Source organism: Rhinolophus sinicus, chromosome 17, assembly GCF_057876585.1.
Source record: "Rhinolophus sinicus isolate RSI-liver-muscle chromosome 17, RSI-T2T, whole genome shotgun sequence".
In the NCBI taxonomy this organism is placed as follows: Eukaryota; Metazoa; Chordata; class Mammalia; order Chiroptera; family Rhinolophidae; genus Rhinolophus; species Rhinolophus sinicus.
The window spans coordinates 197,358,212-197,374,936 of NC_142517.1; the positions used below are offsets into that span (position 1 = coordinate 197,358,212).

The 16,725-nt window shown below is 46.2% G+C and overlaps 2 protein-coding genes across 5 annotated transcripts in view; both read right to left on the reverse strand.

Annotated features, from left to right (window-relative positions):
- NHEJ1 (non-homologous end joining factor 1) overlaps positions 1 to 7,822 on the reverse strand; it is a 73,170-nt gene extending 65,348 nt beyond the window's left edge. For 2 of the 3 annotated variants that reach the window (XM_074313696.2, XM_019741873.3), the window contains exons 1-3: positions 7,693 to 7,822; positions 4,238 to 4,414; positions 3,609 to 3,821 (exon numbers count right to left, since the gene is read on the reverse strand). In XM_074313696.2, coding sequence (XP_074169797.2) covers positions 3,609 to 3,821; positions 4,238 to 4,414 — 390 coding nt within the window. In that variant the 5' untranslated portion in view covers positions 7,693 to 7,822. Of the gene's footprint in view, positions 1 to 3,608; positions 3,822 to 4,237; positions 4,415 to 7,357; positions 7,476 to 7,692 lie in introns of those variants that run through there. The other variant, XM_074313700.2, reaches the window with a different exon arrangement.
- Positions 7,823 to 8,868: 1,046 nt separating this feature from the next.
- Positions 8,869 to 16,607, reverse strand: SLC23A3 (solute carrier family 23 member 3). 2 transcript variants are annotated; one of them, XM_019741824.3, is made up of 13 exons: positions 16,248 to 16,607; positions 15,015 to 15,211; positions 14,719 to 14,876; positions 14,506 to 14,603; positions 14,223 to 14,296; positions 13,841 to 14,022; positions 13,391 to 13,514; positions 13,139 to 13,238; positions 11,725 to 11,978; positions 11,097 to 11,202; positions 10,636 to 10,803; positions 9,528 to 9,623; positions 8,869 to 9,435 (listed from the first exon to the last, which is right to left on the reverse strand). In XM_019741824.3, the coding sequence occupies exons 2-13, from the start codon at positions 15,177 to 15,179 to the stop codon at positions 9,143 to 9,145; spliced, it is 1,818 nt and encodes a 605-aa protein (XP_019597383.3). In that variant the 5' UTR covers positions 15,180 to 15,211; positions 16,248 to 16,607; the 3' UTR covers positions 8,869 to 9,142. The 2 variants fall into 2 exon arrangements, with proteins under 2 accessions (XP_019597383.3, XP_088650447.1); XM_088794321.1 differs by having other exon boundaries at positions 9,297 to 9,435; positions 10,636 to 10,751; positions 15,015 to 16,607.
- Positions 16,608 to 16,725: the final 118 nt, after the last annotated feature.

A 16,725-nucleotide genomic window follows, 5' to 3' on the forward strand; every position in this document is an offset into this window, starting at 1 on the left:
GAAGATACATACGTATGTATGTATATATCAGATATGTATTTGATTACATGAGTATATATATATGTATATATTCATATATCTACACATACCTATATATAGCTTTCTTTAAGAATTTGCAAGAAGCTGATATCAGAAGTTGCTTTAGAGAAGGAAAATGAGGGACTGGATAAAGGGGGTACAAAGAAGATCTATTTTTTTACTATATACCCTTAAATGTCTGAAATGTTTCCCTTTGGCATGACTTACTCATTCAAAAAAATTTAAATAAAAACTATCACAAGAATGAGTAACAAACAAAAATTATGACTATGTGATCGCACAGACACACACACACAAGACTGAAATAGTATCCGCCTACGTCCTCGCCAGTGTCCACTGGCTCTAGCTTTTTCCGTATAAAGCTTCCTCAGGTTCAGTGATTTCCCTAGGATGGCATTCTTCGTCTTCTTGTAAAACTAAATATTTTATTTTACCTTAAAGCATAATTGTTCATAAGTTGCTCAATGCTCACTTCTGCCCACAGCCAACCAAGACTCATTCGGTGCTAAACACTGTTGCTTCTTGTCTTACTGCAGCTCTTCAATTAGAAGAATTTAACTAGAAAAGCTAGTTTTTTCTTTACACATTATTTTCAGTTGTAATATCATTATACAAGTGTTCTTTACTATATTCTTTTGAAAGAAAAAACTATTAGAGCCCATCAGCCTCTAAAGAGAACTGCCTCTCCAATCACTCTGAGTTTCTAGGACGGTGTCATGCAAAATTAGACTAGCTATCACTTGGGCTTCCCAAAGGTGGCCCAAAGGTGGTGGTCCCAGAACAAGCATTATTGAGGGAACATTGCCCTCTGGTGTTACTTAGAAAAAATTACAGGGGTTTTGAACAAAATAAGTAAATTCTCTACGTAAAGCAGGATGGAAAATTTCATAAGAAATTCAATTAAAATCAATATGAGTGACTATTATCCACTAAGCACTGTCAATGGGCCTCAGAAACTCAGAAATGAATGAGATGTAGTTCTCCAAGCACTCAATCTAGCTTTACTGGGTTCCAGATCAAAAATAAACACCAGAGAACAGTTTCTCAAAAAGCATTTTGTTCACTCCACCCTATTGATGCCAAAGCACCGCATCACCTCTAGGAGACTAAAGAAGGGAGATAGGAAATGCCCACTTGTCACATCCCTCTGATGGTAAATCTACACCCTTAGGCCTTGTGTAGAAGACCCCATCCTCTAATGCTACTCACTGAAAAAAGCTCTGTTTACATAAAAGCGTGGAAGGGACCAGCAGCAGTAATTCCTACAAACTAATTCTTAATGTCCATTCTTAACTCACTAATTTCTAATAAAAGTTCTTGGGGCCTGGAATGCTACAAGTAAGCATAGGACAGTATCCTCCTACTCCCTGAAAATGGGCTTTCAAATCAGACCTACCTGCAAGTCAAATTCCAATTCATTCGTTTATAAGCTGATGACTTGGACAAATTACCTTCAATATCAGTTTCCTACTCTGAAAAACTGGGAAAATAATACTTATCTTGCAGGACAGTTGTAAGGATTAAATGACGAAATAATGGTCAGAAAGGTACCTAATACTGGTACATACTCTACCCTGCAGGCACGTGATCTTGATAAATTACAAGTTGGATCATGTTAAAACCCTGCTTAAAGTTTTTCAATGAATCCCTGTTGCCTTTGGGATAAAACCCAAACTCATTATAATCCTTCAAGATCTGTCCACTGCCTACTTCATTTCTCTCAACTCCCTGCAGTCACAAAGTTCCCCCAATTAGTTCCTACTAATCTTCAAAACTCAGCTCAGAAACTATCATATAGTATACATACGAGGTCAGACAATTAAGTTCGTGAACTCATCCTAGAAAAAGTGCTACATACCTCATTGCTGAATATCCCTATGGTCACCTTCAAAGTACTCCCCTTGGGAACCTATGCACTGACGCCAGTGCCTAGTCCACCCCTCAAAGAAATTTTGGAACTTTTTCTGGAATGGCCATCAGACCTGTCATCATATTACCCTTGATGCCCTGAATGTCATCAAAATGTCTTCCTTTCAATATTTCCTTTATCTTCGGGTAAAGAAAGAAGTCATTGGGGGCCAGATCAGGTGAGTAGGGAGGGTGTTCCAATACAGTTATTTGTTTACTGGCTGAAAACTCCCTCACAGACAGTGCTGTGTGAGCTGGTACATTGTCGTGATGCAAGAGTCATGAATTGCTGGCGAAAAGTTCAGGTCATCTAACTTTTTCACGCAGCCTTTTCAGCACTTCCAAACAGTAAACTTGTTTAACTATTTGTCCTGTTAGTACAAATTCATAATGAATGGTTACAAATGGTACAAATAGTACAAATTCAAAATGAATAACCCCTCTGATATCAAAAAAAGGTTAGCAACATCGTTGCAACAAGTTCACGAACTTAATTGACCTTGTATGTACACGACGAAATGTGATCAAAAACTATGGTGAATGTTTAAATAAAAATAATTTATTACAGTAAAAGACACATTGCCATTAATCCCCCTCAATATACTCTCCCTCGCTTTCAACACACTTATCCCATCATTCTTGCCATTTTCTGAAGCAGCTCTGGAAGTCCTCTTTCATGAGTGTCTTTAGTTGCCCTGTTGTGGCTGCCTCGATGCCCTGAATCATTTCAAAACGTTTACCTTTCATGGTCATTTTGACTTTGGGGAAGAGCCAGAAGTCACACAGTGCCACATCCAGTGAATAAGGTAGATGAGGACACACTGTAATGTTTTCATTTGATAGAAATTGCCAAAACAAAAGCGATGTGTGACATGGAGTGTAGTCATGATAGAGGATCATTTACGGCACACTTTAAAACACACCTCCTCTCAACCGTAGCTCACACCCGACTGACTGCACTGAACAAGTTGAAACTTGTCACACACCGTTACTAAGGTTCGATGTGCTGCTTCCCGTATTAAAGATCCCTGCCTTTCCGTTGGATGGCACTTGGCAGCCGCATTCACTGTATTTTTTTTATCACCCCATGTATATATTTTTTATCACACCATATATTTATCATACCAATAGGGAGCTCTTAGCAAGCTGTAGCCATGCCCACGGCTACTTTAACACATACATATACAACATATATGTAAACACACACACACACACACACACACACACACACACACACACAATGGTTTTTTAGATCCTCAATCATCCTGGACTTACCTCAATCAAATAGTTTACTATAATTTATCCTTTTTCCCATCTTCTCACTCTGTTTCCTGTCTGTCTTCTCACTAGATTATGAACTCCAGGAACAGGCTATGTTGTTCTAGATCTGGACACCCAACAACTGGCCCATAGTAGATACTTAATAAATGTTGAACAAATAAAGTAATGAATAAAGACACCCAATAAAGCATGTAGAACTCTGCTCCCTTTGCAAGGAAAGGATGTACCATCAAGAATCCTTTTGCCTTCTGTCTAGTCAAAGGAAGTTTTCTAACTGGACAATTTCAAATGGAGTTTACAAAAAAAATAAGAGCACCTAAAGCTTCATCTCAAAGCAGCTGGCAGTCCCCTTCCCTACCCCATATTTGAATTGCACTTACCAGGGAAGGACTGGCTAGGATGCAGTGGAAATTCCAATAGAAGGGGAGACCGGAGAGTTCACTTCGCACCCGTAGTATCAGTGCCTCTGCCACACGATCACAGGAGAAGGTCGCTTTGCCAGGGCAAGCAATGTCATTAAACAGTGGGCGAAGCAGATCATCCAAATGACAGAGAAAGGCCTCAGGGGGAGCAGTCAGACGCTTGTTCAGCTCCTAAAAAGACAGCAGAAGTACAGAGTGAGGGTGCTAAAAGGAAACTGACTCTTTCATAAGTAACAGCCAATGAAAACTCTGGTGAACATGAAGACAGTGGGCATGAAAGAAAGGGAAGGAAAGAAAAACATCAGAACAGAAAAGAAGAAAACAAGAGAGATCAACTGGCCTAGTTCACAATTCTGCTTTTACTGTATGCAGTATAGAAACTAACACACACACACACAACTATATAGAAAGATCCCAGGGCTATAGGTAAAAGTGCAGGACATTAATTGAAATTGTCCCAATCTGATTCAACCTTCCTTGGCAGCTGACAGGTCAGCAAGCTGGTTGATGTTAATGTCCCCAGAACTCCACGAGGAAAGAAATTATATCTACTACCACCCCACAGTAGTACTTCTCTTCACACCTACCTTGGCTCGCTGGCTGACCACACTAGTGTCCACCTGCTCATGCCACACTCCTTGAAGATCTGAAACCAGCAAGGCATACCCCTGCTTGGTGATATAAGCCTTGGCCAACAGGGAGTTCTCGTCAAGCTGTAACCATGCCCATGGCTTCTTCAACAGGCCTTCCTCCAGTTCCTCCATCTGTAGGAGAGTCTTAATTTTAGCAAAGCATCCTAGGGTACTACAGGCCTGTGGGGAGAGGGGTGTACCACCAAACAGTTTTATATCAAGTAAATTTGTGAAAATCCTCCCTAATAAAACAGAAGGCATGGATATACACTCTCCCCACTCACCCTTACCCCTTACCCACCCCACCTCCCCACCCCAGTACATAACTAACTGAGCACCAATCTTAGTACCTCTCAGCCACTATAAATCTATTTAAAATGGTGAGGGGCTTTTTTCCATATTAAGTTCCTAGGGGGCATGAAACATCTTTCTTCTACAGTGTCTAAGCCTTAACATATTGATATTAGTAGTTCTGCTTCCTAATAATATAAGTTAATGTGGAAACCTAACCCATTCTTGTTGCAATTTTATCACATTCCTAAGAAATACGTCAATGGTATCCTTTCCCAGAACTTCTAGAAGAAAGGAATAGCTCTTGTCTTATAAAACATCGTAAGTCGTGTCATCGGCAGGAAATTCAAATCATTTGATCATTATCTAAAAACAAAACTCTGGAAGCTCTCAGAACTTCAAATATATATACATTCCTTAAATATATATTAACATATTATATTACTACATTATATATATATATATTCCTTAAACGTATACTGGGGGTGCCAAAAAAATGTACACCTTTTAAGAGATGTTATCTATGCATTACTTTTCGAAGTTCAATTGAGTTACAGTAGTAATGTGTAGTATCATGTTCGCTCAAAAGATGGAGTCAATCAAATGAATGCTAGCATCATTCATTGTACTACAATTTTAATAAAATTTTTTCCTTTCTTAAAATGTGTATATATATTTTTGGCACCCTCTGTATATATATTCCTTAAAATATATATATATATAGATATAGATATAGATATAGATATAGATATAGATATAGATATAGATATAGATATAGATATAGATATAGATGATATAGATATACACATACTGAGGATACCAAAAAAATGTATACACATAACTTGTATTCATTTTTTGTTACTGGTATATATTGAGTATTACAATTTTAATACAGTTCTTTCCTTTCCTAAAATATGTATACATTTTTTGGCACCCTCTGTATATTCCTTAAATATATACATATAATGACAAATTTAGTAAATTAATATAAAATAATATAGACATATAGTCTCTAAGACAGATTCTTCAAGTTTATGCATGTGAATCCTCTAGAATTACATTCAAAATTTGCACATACATGTGTATACTCATTTGGGGAGAAGAGGTCCACAGCTATTGTCAAATTCTCAAAGAGAACAATGACACATAAACAAAGAGCTAATAAACTCTGTGTCCAGAAGCAAACAGGAAAGCCCAAATCCCATTTCAAGAAGAACCTGAAAGACTGAGAAGTCATGAATACAAAGCACAGCAATCACAGAGGTAGAGACGATGAATTAACTCCCACTTCACTCCTCTCCCACATCCCCACCGCAAGACACTGCTGTCAATATCAGGCTCTGCTGCATACTCTGCAACTCCTGGAAACCAATGTTTCTACTTCAACAACTCGATTTGTAGCCTTAACCTACCGTGTTTCCCCGAAAATAAGACCTAGCCAGACCATCAGCTCTAATGCATCTTTTGGAGCAAAAATTAATATAAGACCTGGTCTTATTTTAATATAATGTAAGACTGGGTCTTTGATATAATATAATATAATATAATATAATGTAATGTAATGTAATGTAATGTAATATAATATAATATAATATAATATAATATCAGATCTAATGTAATACTGGGTCTTACATTAATTTCTGCTTCAAAAGACACATTAGAGCTGATGGTCCGGCTAGGTCTTATTTTCGGGGAAACACAATAGTAGATGCTCATTAACTATGGCTACTTGACAGGAAGTTTGATTTTTCCTGTGGGTTTAAAAAAGGGGGGGAGTGTTCTAATTTCCTTCATTATTTCAGTCTATAAATACAAAGTGAAGTGGGAGGCATCTTAAAATACAAAGAAAATTCCTTAGATTTCATTAACAAGGTTAACATGGTTTGTTCCTCCAGTCATTTCCAGCTCAGTCTAAGCCATTATTCTTCCAACCACAACCTAGTTTTTGAAGCATGGCTTTGTAACATAATTTAACTTGTACAGTCACTAGACTGGTGAAATTTAAATAGATGTGATTTTTATTTGCAGGACCCTTAAAACCTTACGTTTGGAGAATGATACTTCAGTCACATTTCCCACGTGTTGTTCCTACGGGGAAGAGATCTTGGAATGATTAAGCTAGTCCTCACTGGACCAGAGTGCCACATTGCCAAAGGTCACAAACGCCAAGTGAAGTCAAGTCGCCAAGTCCTTCTCTCCCTAATAAGCACTCACCAGTGTGCACTCAAGAGTCACCAGAATCATGTTATCTTAGCCCGTCACTTCGGAAAGCCCGGAAGCTCAGGACCCTCAAACTGTATGGTTTTTGTTTTGTTTTGGGAGTGGGGCAGTTGAAAATGTGGCCAGGGTCAACATGCCCCATAAAAAGGTCTGAGATATTCAGCACCAGACTGGGGTTAGCTGCTCCCATCTCATGCATCCTGGTCTAGGCCTGTCTATCCCACCTCTTTCCTTTTTCATTCAACACTGCCTTTAACGTTCACGTTAACCAGATTCACCCGTTTATTGTTCCTGAATGAAGTCGGGTAGCACCGAGGGCAAACAGCAGGTGGGGACGTCTAAGAACCCGGGTCTACATTAAGCCCCGCCCCTCGGCTGTGAAACCCTCTCCGCGCAGTTCCTCCGCCATCCTGCAGAGGGCAGCAAGGCCCTAGCCACCCTCTGAGCTGGGCCACATCCCGTCCCTCCGGGAGGGGGCGCACCCCGTCCCAGGAGCCCCGCCTGGCGTCCAGTTGCCATCCGCCCTTGCTAAAGGGCCTTCGCGATCCACCTTTCCATTCCTACCGGTTGCACTGAGACAAGGCTCGGGACCCCTGAGGGGCGCGAGGTGGGGAGGGGGCGTCGGGTAACAAAGCCGACATGTGGCTGCTTCGTCACACCAATCGGCCGGCCAAGGTGCGGCCTCACAGACCCCGCCTCGCTGCCGGGAGGAGAGTTGCGCACGCGCGGCCCCCGCAGCCCCGCCCACCCCGGGAGGTCGGCCCCGGATCGCCGGCCGCTTGCGAGTCCCTTCTGAGAGTAAGCTCCTATGCCGGCGCCAAACTGCAGGATCCGAGCAGCCCCTCGCCGCCCCGCCCTGGCCCAGCCTTCGGCCCCGATTCGAGCTCGACCCCACCTACCGTGAGCGGCTGCGACAGCTCCCACCCTCCCGGCAGCAGGCCCACGCGCTCGCTCGCGCAAACCGAAAGGCCTAAAGTAGAGGCATCCCCCCCACCTCCCCGGGAAGGCGGGGCCTTGGGAAACAGGGGCGGAGCCCGGACCTGACGTGGGCGGGGCATCTGGGCTCGCTGAGTTGATTAAAGGAGCGCTCCGAACTGGAGGACCACCGTGACCCGAACAGCAAGAAGAAAGGGTGGATGACCCGCTGGTAGAGAAGTGGGGGTGCAACGGCGCCATTTAGAGTCACCCTGGCAGAGTGGAAAGAATGCCGGAGGAGGTGCAGGAGAGGGGGTCCCCTATATTTGGACTTGTCGGTAAATGTCACTTTCCCTCCTTCCCCTACCGGTCCAACCACATATACACAGAAGGTGCCAAAAATCTATATACACACATTAAGAAAGGAAAACTATATTAAAATTGTAATACTCAACATACACTGATAACAAAAGATGAATACAAGTCATGTCTGACTTCTGCAATTACAAGAGGTGCTCAAAGTGGTTCCCATCAGTGTCCAGACACTTCCGAGAACGGCAAACTGGTACTTCTTGAGCAATGTTGAGTATCCATTTTTTTGGCATCCCCGGTATATAAAATGAGAGGGTTGAATTTCACTAGATAATCTCTCCAGCCCTCACCACTCAAGTTGTTTGAAAGATGAGTCTCCCAGGCATAAATCCCGTGGTTTAACCTCATCCTTAACCTCGCCTGTCTCATTTCTCCCTTCATCCACTCCCATAATTATGCTCTATCACCACTGAGATCTTGAAATCCCTCAACTCATCTTGTACTTTGTACAGCCTATGATTTTCCTTGACTTGGATACCTGAGCCTGAAAAATTCTCCCCATCCATTTTCCACAAAAATCCTCTTGCCAAGGCCAGGCCCAGTGCTGCTTCTTTCATAAAGCAGCTACTCCCAGTCAGAATTGTTTCTTCCTCTTTGCTCCCATGGCATTGTTTCAATCTTTATTATGGACTGCCTTCTGCTTTGGATTTTAGTTAGGAATTACATAAATCTTTTTAAACTGTAACTGCCTTGAGAGGGCAGGTACCCTGTCTTATCCGTATCTGTAGTTCCAGGATCTTGCACACGAGAAGTGCTCAGTAAATATTTAAATGAATGCTAGTGTTCAATTATAGAGTTCACAGGCAAAATCTCATTTATTCATTCATGGCCCACTAAACCATGGCCCCTCTTCTGGAACAGTTAGGCCTAATTAAGAGAAGGAAAGGAACACACCTATTGGGAAATGAGACCTTTAGGTGGGTCCATTTTACACACACACACACACACACACACACACACACACACCCTCTCCCTAGGAGAAAATAGGACCTGGGAGCCGACTCTCCGGCAAGCTAGGAGATAGGGCTAAACTAACCAGGGCAGAAGTAGTAGTCCTGGTCATCACTGGGACCTAAGTTCTTCTCTGCTAGACCCGGGGTACTGTTCCCCAAAACCAGGCAACAAGTCGACTGTCTCTCCTGGTTCACTGGGCCCTCCTTCCTCATTCCCAGGGTCTCCAGGCAGTGGGCAGAGGCAACGGAGGGGCTGGGGGGTGCAGAGGTGCAGGTTCTGGAGGGGGAAAGGGAGCTCATACTCTTGAGCAGCCTTCTCCCTGGACTTCCGAGGCATCCGAGCCTCTTGGGCAGGGAAAGGACATGGCAGCCCTTGACCTAGGCCTCGCTCAAGCTGTGTGCCTGCAAAAGAGGTTGGTCAGGCCATTGTCCAACCCAGGGAATGATGACTTCCTGGCCACTCCCCAACCTGCTGGGGCCTAGCCTCAACTTACCAGGAATGGTGTTCTCTAGGAAGAAGCCCAAGAGTCCCGCCAGGAAGATGGGCTCCATGAGCAGTGAATGAAGTAACACATCCACGGGGCTCCAGCCTATAGGGGGTTGGGGCCAGGCAGGAAGGGAACTCTGATCCTATGCAAGGCCAAGGAGTCTTTTACCTACAGACCTAAATCTACGTCTTGGACTAAGGACAGATCTTTCTGAATTGTTCCATCCCCTTTGTCCTTTGTCCCTCTATTCTCCATTTCCCACACCCAGGCCCTTCCCACAGAATCCCTGCTCAATACTGTATCTTCTGAGCATCCATATGCCCTCCAGATATGCTTTGATAGTTCTAGGCTCCCTGTCTCTGGAAAGTTTGGTACTAAAAGCCCTAACTTTATTTCCCACTTACCTTCTGTGCTATTGCCTAGGTTTCTCAACCTCAATACTACTAACATTTTAAACCAGATAATTCTTTGAGGGGGGCTGTCCTGTGCATTGGAGAATGTTTAGCAGCATCATTCTACCCACTACATGCCAGTACCAATCCCCCTCCCCTGTTTGTAATAGCCAAAAATGTCTCCAGATATTGCCACACATTCCTTGTGGGGCAAAATCATTCTCAGTGGAGAGCCACTACTATTTGCCAAGCTGAGCTAACAAACTAAACTATTATATTTGTTGCTCCCAGGACATCCACTATGACTTCCTCCTTCTACGTCTTTGTTTATGATGGTTCCTCCACCAGGAATGACCTCACCAAATGGGTTTAAATTTTACCATCCTTCAAGACTAGCTCAATGTTACTTTCACCATAAAACTTACCTGGATCATCTCAAACAGAAGACATCCATCTCTCTCACCATTGAGCAGCACAGCTCTTTATTTGAACCTTTCCTGTTACATGCCTTTTACTCTTTTACTGCATTGTAACATCTGGAGGTAACTTTGTATGCCAAGGGACTAGCATGGTGCTCAGTAAATACTTGCTAAACAAATGGAGGAACTATTTATAGCAAAGCCCAGAGAAGGTGTGGGGCCTGGAGTCCAGAGAACCTGCAGCCTGAAGCCCTTGCTTTCCTGCCACTGAATAACCCCTTTCTCCTTCCCCACTCCTCCCACCTGTGCTGAGCAGGACCGGGGCTTCCCGAAACCATCTTGGCAGCAGCAGGGCCATGAAGATGGAAAAGCCAACAATGAAGACATTCCGCCCAGAGTCAATGTCAGCCAAGTGGAAGCTGGAGAATCCAGTAGACAGAACCACAGCCTGGGTCACCCCCAGCACCCCACCTGTCTCGTATGGAAGTAATCAAAGGGTTTGAGAGAGGGTTGGCATAGCAGGGAGCATTGCAGGGCAGGGCAGGTTGTGATAGAGATGACCAAAGGCTCGTTTCTGATTTGGCCAGAAGCCCAGTCAAGGGCTTCTCTTCAGCTAAGAAAATGAGGGCCGCTGACACACAATCATATCTGTATATCAGGGAGGCTAGTCAGAAAGAAAGGGTACCAGCCACAAGCAACCAGTTGGGCCACACCGGAGTGGGGTGTTCTGGTTCAATACCAGTCCTGCTGATACACGCACTCACCAAGCACAGGCAACGGGATGGTGGTGAGAAGCTGGGCCAGCCTTGGGGAGAGCCCAAGCCCCATGCACAGTAGCCCCACCAAGTGGGCCACTCGCCGAGATCCAGCCTACATGAAGAGAAGACACTAGAAAACAGCCAGCTCCTCAACAGTTCAAGGTATTTGCTGGCCAGCCCCTTCTCACCATCTGGATCACAACTCAAATGTCACCCTTCCAAGAAGCATCCCTCAGCCCTCTACCTAAAGAGGACTCCTTTACTCAACCACTGTCCCACTACCCTGCTGTTTTCTTAATTGCACTTTTCACACTGAGAAAACTCATCTATGTTTTTTGCTTAAATTGTCTGCCTCTCCCTCTCTGAAGTCCCCAGGATAGCAGGGACTTTATCTGATTCCTTTTTCCCTGGAAGCCCAGCCCTGGTACAGTGCCTGAGGCATAGAAGGAGTTCAGTATAGATCAGTGTCTTCCTCACACTTCTAGCCCCTTACCACTTCTAGGCACCTCCCTAAAAAAGATCACTTCTACAAAGGGCCTGACAGAGTTCTGGGCACAGCTGGCAATCCGTCAGCGTGAGTTCCCTTCCCTCTCCTGCACCTGCAGCTCCCTCACCCACACCGCCATCCACATACCTGGATAAGACTCACTGTGCCCACATTGGGGAAGCTGGACGCCGTGCCCATGGAGCTCCCCAACAACCCGGCCAGCACACTGCCCAGGCCCTCCAGGCCCAGCCCTCGACTGCAGGCATGTGGAGGTGGAGAAGGCAAATGCAGCAGCCAGCCACACAGGGCGTAGCAGCCCAGGGAGCTGGCGGAGGCTGCCAAGGCCATGGAGATGCCTGCAGCCAGAGCCCGGGGTGTCAGCAGGGGCCAGTCCCACTCAGCTGAGGAGGGAGAAAGAGTCACTTTGGGACCAGACTCAAGTCTGCAGCATCCCCCTGCCTCCAAATGCCTATGCCAGAAGCATCCTGGAAGCCCAAATGTCTTTGAAGATAATGCTTTGGATAAAACCACTAAACCCTTCGGATAAAGACCATCCCTTTACCATGGTCTACAGGGTCCTCTTTGGTCTGATCCTTAGCTATCTCTCTCTAGCCTCATCTCCCACCATATTCTGCCTCACCTCCTTCACTCCAGATACACTGGCCTTGTTTCAGGCCCTTGTACTTGTACTGCTGGCCACCACAGGGCCTTTGCATCTGATCCACCTGGAATGCTCTTCTCTCTTCCTTCACCCAGTGAACGCCTACTCATCTCTCACATCTCAGCTCGACGATCACTTCCTCAAGAATACCTTTGCTGACCACTCTAATAAAGGCAGACTCCCCATTATAAGCTCTCATCACACGGTGTACCTCCTCTTTGTTCCACTTACCACATACACTTTTACATTTACTTGGGTGGCTATTCAATTAGTGTCTGTATTCCGCAACGGATTATAAGCTTCATAAACACAGGTACTGTGTCTGTCAGGTTTATCACTATATCCCCTATCATGTGCCTAGCACATCATCGGCACTCACCAGACATTTATTAAATTGATGAGGGTAAGGGGGATCGAATATATGGTGATGGAAGGAGAACTGACTCTGGGTGATGAACACACAATGGGATTTATAGATGCTGTAATACAGAATTGTACACCTGAAATCTATGTAATTTTACTAACAATTGTCACCCCAATAAATTTAATAAAATAAAATTTAAAAAAAAATTGATGAATGAGCAAATTTCACATACAATGCCTCAGAAACAATCTTTATACATAGGTCACCGACTCCACTGGCTGTGGAGGTAGGTAACATAAATGTGTACATGGGGTAACAGTATCAAGAGGGAGTGGTAAGGTTTGCAGATGTCTCTTAACACCAAATAAAACACCTGTGGTGGGCTGGCATTGCCCCTCAGACTAGCAATTTCTCTCCCCTATGTGTTTTGAGAAAGCATAGGATTTAAGTCAGAAATAAAATTCATTAAATCTTGAGTTCAAAGATACAGACGCCTTTATTTGAGTTAGAGGATGGAAGACTAGGAGAAAACCTACCTGGGTGAGGCAGCCAAAACCATGGTGCCTCCGTGGAGGGGATGACGCTGAGACCCAGAAGGGCAGAGATGATCCACACACAGGCCACTGGGACCAGCACCTGAGGGGCAAGACTGAGACAGAAAAGAACCCCTCCCCCAGGTCCTTCAGGGCCAGCCTTAGGGGGTTAACAGAAGCCAAAGGACGGTGCCGAGCAAGCGTTCCATGCCGGCCCTTCTAACCTTAACTGCCCCTGCCCAGGCCCCCACATACCGAGAGGAGACGGAAGGTAGGGATATGAGTGCAGGTGAAAGAGGTTGAAGCTGGCCTCCGGGGGCATGGAGGTAACTGGCAGGAGCCCAGGTGCTGAGAGCAGACCACCATGAGCAGGATAAGCCTAGGAGAGAGAAGGAGCTTTAGGAGCAAGAGGAAGCAGGCATCCTTAGGGTTATAACGGAGGTGGGAGTGGCAGAATACCCTAAAAGGGGGTCCCAGAGAAGAAAGCCCCTGTGGACGGGGAAGGAAGGCACCTTGGGGGTCAGCAGGAGGCAGTGTGAAAGTCAGGGAGACCAAATAAATCCAGCAAAAGCGCTGGATTCCAAATCCACAAAGCACTGTCCCTACTCAGATAGCTGCTCAGTCCAGGAGAGCCAGCAACTGTGCTGGCCCCCAGACCCACACACCCCACTGGTCACCACCCCACGCCACTCAGAACTTACGTACAGCAAGGCCAGGCCCCAGTGCGTGGAGCAAAACAGGGCCACCTCCCTGTGGGCAGAGAGCCCCGCCACAACCAGGATGGGAGCCATCACCAGGGGTCCACAGTGGGGGAATATGTGGCCAGGAGTCCCCAAAAGCCCCAACATGCCCTGCAGCAGCCCGGACACCACCACTGCCCCAGACACCTAGTGGAGTAGAGGAGGGGACGGGGAGAAAACATTCTTCTAGATTGAGTTGACCTCAGCCTGGACTTCCTCACTAATTCCAGGGGTGGGTCCGTCCCCCACCTTCTTCCCCGAGAGCAGCTCAGTCCCTGTATAATGGAAACCAGAGTCTCCCCAATGCCGGCACCACCTCAGTCCTGCTCCCACCCCCAGGAGCTCACCTCTCGGAGAGAAGAGTTCCAGAGTTCCAAGCCGTGGCAACCAGGCTCCTCACACAGGTGCAGTATGAGAGAAGCTGGGGATGATGGAGGCATGGAGAGGAGACAGTACGTGGAATGGAGACCCATTACTCTGCAGTCCTAGCTAGTGCCTGGCAACAGCTCCAAGACCCACAATGCCTTGCAGTCCCATCATTGCCCAGTCTCAATCCTGACCTACCTACACCTATAAGCTCAGATTGACACCCAACCCCACCCTCACCCCCTGCTCTTGCTCTGTACTCACAGTTTCCAGGTGTCTGGATGGCCAGAGGTAGCTTCTGGCTGGTCAGCACCAGAGCAGGTACAAGGAACTCAAACGATGGAGCCTGGACGAGAGGCAGCCTGTAGGCACAGCAGCCCCAGCAGGTCTAGAAACAGGTGGCAGCCAAAAGGACTCCCCAAGCTTCTCCTACCCATCCCGAAACCTTGTCCCCTCCCACTCGGGAGTTCCCCTTACCTGCTGCCCATCCAAGTTTGCAGGGTGGTAGACACACCACACGAAAAGAGGCTGGAGGCCAGGAGCTGGGCAGGGGAGTAAGACAGTCCTCCTGGGGGGAGACTTTGAAAAAGGAGCAGATGGGAGGCACAGAGCAGAGAGCCCAGAACCAAGATATGCTGTAGGGAGAGGAATGAGACAGATTGGCCTTCAGAAATAGGCAGGAATACTCATTTGTAGAGGGTTCCTCATGCCACACCTACTCCCCCAAACACCCCTTTCAGTCAGCACCAACTCCTGCACTTTCCGCCTCCTACCTGCAGAGCCAGAAGACAGCAGAGGCCCCAGGGAGGGGGCCCACATTGAGAGGCCCAAGAGTGGGAGGAAGGAGTTTGGATAGCAGGTGGCGGTGGCAGGGGGGCCAAGGCATCTCGAAAGCCCACAGATCGGACTTGGATGGGATGGGGGTGTGATCGGCTCATGCTGTCCTGCCTTCTGTCTTGTGTTGACTGCCCTGGGCCAAAGTAGAAAGAGTAAGAGGTCAGAGTTTGGGTGAAGTTTAGCTACCTGGAGTGGGGAGGAGGTGGGAGTGTCAATGAAGCAGAGCGAAGGAACGAGGGATTTGGGGCAGGACAAGGCCCTTTCACCTTTGCCCAGCTCTTGTGCAAATTCCATCACCCATTAACCGGGGAGCTGTGTTCTGGACCCCTCCCCCAAGAATCACCATTTAGCTCCCCTGTTCCAGGTTCTGTAAAGCAGGATAGGATGGGTGGAAAGACCTAGAAAATAACCTGGGGAGATTTTAGACTGTATTCCCTCCTCATCACTGCAATTTGGAACCATCATGCGTACACTGCTGTCCTCAACTCTTTCATGGTCAAGGCCCCAGACGACTTCAAAAGGAAACGCAAGGATAATGAATGACACGCATGTTGCCTTGCGTGTCCTTTATATAATGTCCTCACTGTACTATAAATGAGAAATAAGATTTATAGTAACAGGTATTTCATTACGTGACAGGTTGGGCCCAGCTAAACCAGAAGACAAGAAGTGGTCCAGTCCCCACTCCCATGTGCAGAATCACTGTGAATGTGGTGGCTAAGATGCCAACTGACACTGGTGTTTTCCTGGCAACTCATGTACCAGACGGTGCTGCCATTGGTGACCTGATGCTCCAAAATAATGAACAAATTCATGGTAAAGAGCTGAACAAAGCAAAGTTTTAATTTATATTCCTAGGAAACTGAGTCTTTTTCAAAATGTGCAAAATCAACTTCATGCTTACATGTGAAAAGTTAGTTCTAGACTCAGATAAACAGGCTTTTCATATGTGATGTTTAGCCAGTCGTTCCAAAGTTTTTGGAATGCTTCCTAATGAAGAAGGTTCTGAGCATTTCAGGATGTCTAGAGCCCTGCCCAGGCCGGCTAAAAGCCAGGTAGCATCCCTTCACATTTTTGTGTTAATCAAAAAATGCCCCGTGAATTTCCAAAATGCCCACTAGGGGGCAGTACCACGCCTGCTGTGCATCTCCTTAAGCAGCCCCAAATACCCTCAGTCCAGCTGCCCAGAGTAGTTTTCCTTCTTCCAATGATGACCTCGTCTTGGACTTCTCTTAATACTATCACGACGTGTCAGACCAGACTGGGAGTCAGGATCGAGATGTGTCCTCGGGGTTTGACAAGAAGCTGATGGGGCTCTGCTGGATACATGGCGTGGCCTCTCTCCACAAGACGTACTTCCGAATCCACAAGGGTGGTGCTCACCCAGAACGTGTGCCACACAAGGTCAACACTAGGGATGGTAGAGTCACTATCTGTCCCCCACGGCACCCAAGTCCAGCAGCGCTAGTTACCCCCGGGTGCTAGGAGCAGGGACAAAGGGAAGTTTGAAATGGGAGCCTATCTATGACTATCAAATACAGTTCTGAGATGGGGCTCAGAGAATGGGTTGCAAGACGATGGGATGAGCAAGTAGGGAGGCTTAGAAGGCAGATGTGGGGAAGAAAGGCCTTCCGGCGGCTGTCGCAG